The 7,806-nt window shown below is 39.8% G+C and overlaps 1 protein-coding gene across 3 annotated transcripts in view; it reads right to left on the bottom strand.

Moving 5' to 3' along the window:
- Positions 1-799: 799 nt before the first annotated feature.
- Positions 800-7,806, bottom strand: part of LOC115217139 (cytochrome P450 2B10-like) — an 18,254-nt gene continuing 11,247 nt past the window's right edge. For 2 of the 3 annotated variants that reach the window (XM_036507106.1, XM_029786753.2), the window contains 3 exons: positions 7,793-7,806; positions 5,402-5,608; positions 800-1,405 (listed from right to left, as the gene is read on the bottom strand). The exon at positions 7,793-7,806 is cut by the window's right edge and continues 83 nt beyond it. In XM_036507106.1, the coding sequence (XP_036362999.1) occupies positions 1,227-1,405; positions 5,402-5,608; positions 7,793-7,806 (400 nt within the window). In that variant the 3' untranslated portion in view covers positions 800-1,226. The remainder of the gene's footprint in view (positions 1,406-5,401; positions 5,609-7,792) is intronic. The other variant, XM_036507105.1, reaches the window with a different exon arrangement.

Below are 7,806 nucleotides of genomic sequence, written 5' to 3'. Positions count from 1 at the left end.
CTAAGAAGAGGCGAAAAAAATCACTTCGCCTTGAGTTCAATCAGCACCAGTGGCTGATGACCGAAATGTGGGATATTTCCTTTCCTTGAGTACAGTTTATGATAGACACTGCGTAGCGGTACTTGCTGTGGGGGGGGGGAAGAAATGAGGACTCAAGAAAGGTAGGATGCTACTCAAGACAGTAAGGAAAGATGAAAGGGAAAAAACAAAGAAATGAGCCCTGACTAAAGGCAAGCAAGAGGCCGAAAGTACCACACAAAATAACTCTATCCCCTTCAATTTATTTTTCACTCTAAGATGTAACAAGTACTGTAGAATACCAAGCGTTTCTGAATGATTCGCGACTATAAGGGACCCTGTCAACGGTCTATCATGTCAGATGATGTAGGACACTTAAAGCTGGCTAATGTAGATATAAGTTAACAACCAATTTCAATGCACACAGTTTAAAGTAGGTAATTGGAACGGACTGTGGTTAATGTTTTAGAGTTACTGTGTTCCCACTTAAACAGAGGTCTCTCGGGTGTGTGTGAAGTATTTATTCTTTATTCTATGTTTTGTAGACCAAATATTGAGCGTTTTAGTCTATTGGTTCTTGCTCCGCAATCGTTGATTATATCTCTGCCCATCCGGCATATTTCTAAGCATGTTTTAAATCCTCTTTCTGTTGTCGATGTATGGCAGAGTTGCTGAAAATGGACGCCAACGAAAATATGCTACAAATAAATTCCAGTCCATAATCTGACTGAATGCAGAATTTGAGGTTTTGGTTATCGTGTTAGTCAAACAATAACTAATGTTATGATTGCAACAAGTTTATTATTTTCGATTTACATTCTATCAATTATAAGATGATTAGATGACCATAAAAAAAACATTTAGATAGATAAATGATATATAACATATAGAGAGAGATAAATGATATATGAATTACAATGCAAGACCTTTAATGACAAAGTTAGACACTATATCAGTCATGGTTCTACTGGTCCGTCTGTTTCTATGATCTAAATATTATATGACACTTCTGTAGATATTAACACACAAATATTATCAAACATATATTAATATGCACGTCAAAGTATTATCATTGTTCAAGTAAGATTTGCGTACATCGGAGAAATACCAATGAAAAAAGTATTCAGCTGATGAAAAAAGATATTCTTCCTCAGGTATATCCAGTGTAGTTTAAAGAGGTACCTTCAGACACGTATGAACGATGTACTTCAAAGTGGTACAACACGGATATTATCGCTCACTGGAATATAAGTAATTCCTGTTTGTATGCCTTCCATTGTCATTGGCGTTTCGTCAGGTTTTTCCATCTTATATTTTTGTAAGATATTTGTAAAGGCTATGAAGGTTTCAAAATGGGTTAATGACATTCCTGCACATATTCTTGGACCTATAATTAAAATTGAAGATTTAAATTAAACACTATGCTTTACATGTGATACAATGTAATGATTTAAATATATTAAATGAAATATAATTTGTGACAAAATATATGCATATAGGTGCAGAAATAGCCCTGAGATAAAAAAAAGTTTGCTTTGCAGTTATGTGGTTTCGGGTTCAGTTCCATTCGATGGCACATTAAGCAACTGACTATTTAAAGCTCCGGAAGTCGACGGAAACTGTTTGGCAGTGCGTCGTGTGTGTGTGTGTGTGTGTATGCGTTGTGTGTGTGTGCGTGTGTGTGTGTGTGTGTGTGTGTGTGTGTGTGTGTGTGTGTTGCGTGCATGCAAGTATGCATATGTATGTGTGTCCGTGTTTGATGCCATACTGCTTGATAAAACCAATCTTGGTTTGTTTAAATCCATGTAACTTAGCATTTCGGTAAAAGGAACGATAAAAGAAGTACCAGACTTAAAAGTACTAAACCCTTCAAGGTGGTGTCCCAGCATGACCACAGTCCAAAGACTGAAACGAGTGTAAAGGAAAAGTAAAAGAAAAAGTTCCTGAGATAATTTTAAGTAGCATTGATCTTACTTTTCAATCTAAATATATAGGAGCACTCCGTCGGTTGCGACGACGAGGGTCCCAGCTGATACGATCAACGGAACAGCTTGCTCGTGATATTAACGTGCAAGTGACTGAGCACTCCACAGACAAGTGTACCCTTAACGTAGTTCTCGAGGAGATTCAGCGTGACACAGATTGTGACAAGGCTGGCCCTTTGAAATACAGGTACAAGAGAAACAGGAAGTAAGAGTGAGAGAAAGTTGTGGTGAAAGAGTACAGCAGGGTTCACCACCATACCCTGCCGGAGCCTCGGGGAGCTTTAGGTGTTTTCGCTCAATAAACACTCACAATGCCCGGTCTGGGAATCGAAACCGCGATCCTCCGACCGCGAGTCCGCTGCCCTAACCACTGGGCCATTGCGCCTCCACCCAATCTAAATATTTCGTAACTGGCGATTGCAGCACACACTCTCAGATCAAAACACATGCTATGCGAGTACATCTATGTATATCGAAAGTAATTTTTAAAAATAGTTTCGTGAATAAGACAGTTTCGTGTATAAGACAGGATAAATCGGTAAAGGTCGGTTGATCGAAATCCTAATTTATTTTAAGAGAATCAAAGAGCAAGTTTGTAAGGAAGTTTTGTCAATTGGACAGACTTAACCCATTACCTGCCATGAGCCCCACCTGGGGATCTGCTAAAAACAGTCTCACTGCCTGTTATTCGTTGTATTTAAAGTGAATTGCTTATGTACATTGTGCATTTGCAGAGGTGTGTTTAACAATATTTAGTAGTTAAGGCGGCGAGCTGGCAGAAACGTTAGCACGCCGGGCGAAATGCGTAGCCGTATTTCATCTGCCGTTACGTTCTGAGTTCAAATTCCGCCGAGGTCGACTTTGCCTTTCATCCTTTCGGGGTCGATTAAATAAGTACCAGTTACGCACTCGAGGCGATATAATCGACTTAATCCGTTTGTCTGTCTTTGTTTGTCCTCTCTGCGTTTAGCCCCTTGTGGGTAGTAAAGAAATAGGTATTTAGTAGTTAAAGTTTGTCATTATTAGCTTTGGTTAATTCTAGAGCACATTTTTATGTTATAAATCGCAAATTTTGAAAACGTTTTTAATTTTTTTGCTTTTGCATTTCCCATCTATTATAGCATTCATTGATATTTCATACGTATTCGCATTTGATACTATAGTTTAAAAAAAAATAAAAGGTGTAGGAGTAGCTGTGTGGTAAGTAGCTTGCTTACGAACCACATGGTTCCGGGTTCAGTCTCACTGCATGGCACCTTCTCCAAGTGTCTTCTACTATAGCCTCGGGCCAACCAAAGCCTTGTGAATGGATTTGGTAGACGGAAACTGAAAGAAACCTGTCGTATAAATGTATGTATGTATGTATGTATGTATGTGTGTGTGTGTGTGTTGTGTGTGTGTGTGTGTGTGTGTGTGTATATGTTTGTGTGTCTGTGTTTGTTCCCCCAACATCGCTTGACAACCGATGCTGGTGTGTTTGCGTCCCCGTAACTTAGCGGTTCGGCAAAAGAGACCGATAGAATAAGTACTAAGTTTACAAAGAATATGTCCTGGGGTCGATTTACTCGACCAAAGGCGGTGCTCCAGCATAGCCACAGTGAAATGACTGAAACAAGTAAAAGAGTAAAAGAGTGTTTATTATTGCAGTAGAATAGAAAAAGTACAAATATGCTTTTTTTCAGCGATCCTCATATGGAAAATTTCGAAAATTTTATCATAATTTCTAAAACAATTCACAAACGAAGAAAATTTAAACACTATATATTATCTTAAGTCCTAAGACACCGGGCAAAGCCAAAATATGTGAATAAAAAAATTTGGCAGTTAATAGGTTAATACAGTATCAGTGGAGGCGCAATGGCCCAGTGGTTAGGGTAGCGGACTCGCGGTCATAGGATCGCGGTTTCGATTCCCAGACCGCGCGTTGTGTGTGTTTATTGAGCGAAAACACCTAAAAGCTCCACGAGGCTCCAGCAGGGGATGGTGGTGATCCCTGCTGTACTCTTTCACCACAGCTTTCTCTCACTCTTACTTCCTGTTTCTGTTGTACCTGTATTTCAAGGGCCCGGTTGTCACTCTCTGTGTCACGCTGAATATCCCCGAGAACTACGTTAAGGGTGCACGTGTCTGTGGAGTGCTCAGCCACTTACACGTTAATTTCACGAGCAGGTTGATTCGGATCAACCGGAACCCTCATCGTCGTAACCCACGGAGTGCTTCCATCCAATACAGTATCAGTTTCCAATTTTGGCACAGGGTTAGTAATTTCAGGGATGGAAGTAAGTCGATTACAACGATCCCGGTGCTCAACTTGTACTTATTTCATCGACTCCGAAATGATCAACAGCAAAGTCGATCCCGGAGCAATTTTGAACTCAGGACGTAGAGACAGACGAAATGCCACAAAGCATCTTGCCCCTCTTGCTAACGATATTCTGCCAGCTCGCCGCTTTAATGTAACTAAATATTGGTCTAAAATTTTGACACAAGGCCAGTAATTTCAGAGATGAAAGTAAATTGACCGCAATGCTCAACTGGTACTTATTTGATCAATCTTGAGAGGATAAAAGGCAAAGTCAACCTCGGTGGAATTTTAACTTAGAACGTAAGGAAGTATGAACCAGCTTGCCGCCCTATATTAAAATGTATTTAGATTGGTGCTTTATACATTCGGTCAACTATATGCAGCTTTGTTCAAGGTTGTTCTCATGCGGGTGGGTGAAGTGGGCTGAGGGATTCAGTCTCTGATAGTCCTTCAAAGTATATTTCAGATGAGGGAATGATAAAAGCTTAACAAAAATGATAGTAGAGACTGTTTTTAAATATGATACAGCTACAAATTCTGGTATCATTTAACCTTAGAATGAATGACCTTTTACTATTTAAGGGAGCAGAAACATGTATTGGATTGAAGTATGGTAATAGACAAATTTTGAAGATGTATAATTCCCCATTCTTAATTATGGGCATCTTGCACACACATACACACCACACACACACGCACACACACACACACACACCACACACACACACACACAAATGATGGGCTTCTTTCGGTTTCTGTCTACTAAATCCTCTCACAAGGATTTGGTCAGCCTGAGTCTATAGTGGAAGACACTTGCTCAAGGTGCCATGCAGTGAGACTGAACTCAGGGCCATGTGGTTGGGAAGCAAGCTTCTTACCACACAGCCATACCTAACCAACAAAGAAGCTTCTATAAGGCGTTCGATTTGATACGTGTAATAGCCTAATTTCCTTAAGATTACATCCCAACCTCCTAAGATGACGAGAACATTAGATAATGTAGCCATTGAGATCTCTCCAAATTTCGGGTAGTCACAGCTTGGATATCTTTGCACACAAGTCTGCTTTATCATTAGAATCACATATTACTTACCCAATGAGAAAGGAACAAAAGCCTCTTTTTTCTTTATCTCATTATTTTCGTTAATCCATCTTTCGGGGCGAAATTCCTCCGGATTATCCCAATGGTTTGGGTCATGAAGAGCATCTTTTAATATGAACGAAACAGCAGTATTTTTGGGGACATCATAACCTCCTAGAGTTGTGTCTACTTCGGCGACATGTGGAGCACTTATTGGAGCTGATAAAAGAATTATTCGAAGCATTAGGAATTTTAAAAATGAATGACAAATTGAAACAGAATGAGTTGCTATTGGCATTATATACTCTTTACTCTTTTACTTGTTTCAGTCATTTTGACTGCGGCCATGCTGGAGCACCGCCTTTAGTCGAGCAAATCGACCCAGGACTTATTCTTTTGTAAGCCCAGTACTTATCCTATCGGTCTCTTTTGCCGAACCGCTAAGTGACGGGGACGTAAACACACCAGCATCGGTTGCCAAGCAATGCTAGAGGGACAAACACAGACACACAAACATATACACACGCATACACACACACACACACACACAACACACACACATATATATATATATATATATATATATATGGGCCATAGTGCCCAAATTCTGACTTGAAAGACTTCACCAGGTGGTGCTATTAAGTTAGACATGGCCTGGGCCAATAATGGCCGAAACTTATCAAAGTATATATATAAATATATATATATATATTATATATATATATATATATATATATATATATATATATATATATATACATATGTACGACAGGCTTCCTTCAGCTTCCGTCCACCAAATCCACTCACAAGGCCTTGGTCGGTCCGAGGCTATAGCAGAAGACACTTGCCCAAGATGCCACGCAGTGGGACTGAACCCGGAACCATGTGGTTGGTTAGCAAGCTACTTACCACACAGCCACTCCTGCGCCTATGAATGTACCATTCATGATGAAAACACTGTTGCGTTCGTTAGGATTATGAATGTATGTACAGTTGTGTGGTAGAACATCGAGTCTGAGTTTATATAACACTGTTGCTCAAAATTAGGTTATTTTATATATGGCGTAGCTAGGATGCGGCGTGACTGTGTGGTAAGAATCTTGCTTTCCAACCACATGCTTCCGAGCGGGGACAAACACACGCACTCACACTTACGTGTGTGTGTGTTCCCACTCCACTACTTGACAACCGGTTGGTGTTTCAACGCTCCTGTCACTTAGCAGTTCGGCAAAAGAGACCGATAGCATAAGTACCGGGCTTAAAAAAGTACCGCGAATAAAAATTATTCAAGATTGTGCCCCAGCATGGCTTCAGGATAATAAGTAAAACAAGTAAAAGATTATATATATATATATATATATATATGAAATGAAATATTTATATAGTCAACCAGTTTCAGTTTTGCTAATCATATGTATATACGCGTACTAATACACTCTTTTTCCTTCAAGGGCTTATACACCCCAATATTAGACTATTTTCTGTAGTCAATGTACGGTGATTACTTATAAGCTGTAAGCTTATGATAATAATAAAATAATAATAATAATAATAATAATAATAATAATAATAATAAATTATTATTATTATTATTATTAATATCATCATCACCATTATTTACACAAACCGATAGAATAAGTACTGGGACTACAAAGAATAAGTCCTGGGGTTGATTTGTTCGACTAAAAGTGATGCTCCAGAATGGCCGCAGTCAACAGACTGAAACAAGTAAAAGAACAAAAGAATACACAGAACTTTCATTTCACTTCATATGTGGAGATTTTTACCTCCATATCATTGGAACACGGATTCATTTTTCTTTATTTTTCCTCTGTTACAAACCCATTTTCTTATTATTCGTCACCAGTCTTCTTTCAAAACAAAAACTTGGCATTATATACAAAATTCGGTTTTTAAAAATACAATTTAAAAAGCATCCGTGTCGGTGGCACGTAAAAAGCACCATCCGAATCGTAGCCGAAGCCAGTGCCGCTTCGACTGGCTTCCATAAAATGCACCATCCGAATTGTGGCCGATGCCAGCGCCGCCTCGACTGGCTTCCGTGTCGGTGGCACGTAAAAAGCACCATCCGAATCGTAGCCGAAGCCAGTGCCGCCTCGACTGGCTTCCATAAAATGCACCAATTCGACCGTGGCCGATTCCAGCCTCGCCTGGCACCAGTGCAGGTGGCATGTAAAAAGCACCCACTACACTCACGGAGTGGTTGGCGTTAGGAAGGGCATCCAGCTGTAGAAACGTTGCCAGATAAGACCGGAGCCTGGTGCAGCCTTCTGGCTTTCCAGATCCCCGGTCGAACCGTCCAACCCATGCTAGCATGGAGAACGGACGTTAAACGATGATGATGATGATGATGATGATGAATTCATCTTATAGCTTGCTTACCAATGGGAGCAATT

The sequence above is a fragment of the Octopus sinensis genome, linkage group LG11 (genome assembly GCF_006345805.1).
Source record: "Octopus sinensis linkage group LG11, ASM634580v1, whole genome shotgun sequence".
In the NCBI taxonomy this organism is placed as follows: Eukaryota; Metazoa; Mollusca; class Cephalopoda; order Octopoda; family Octopodidae; genus Octopus; species Octopus sinensis.
The sequence above is the reverse complement of the archived record's forward strand: the minus strand, read 5'-3'. Positions and strand labels throughout refer to the sequence as shown.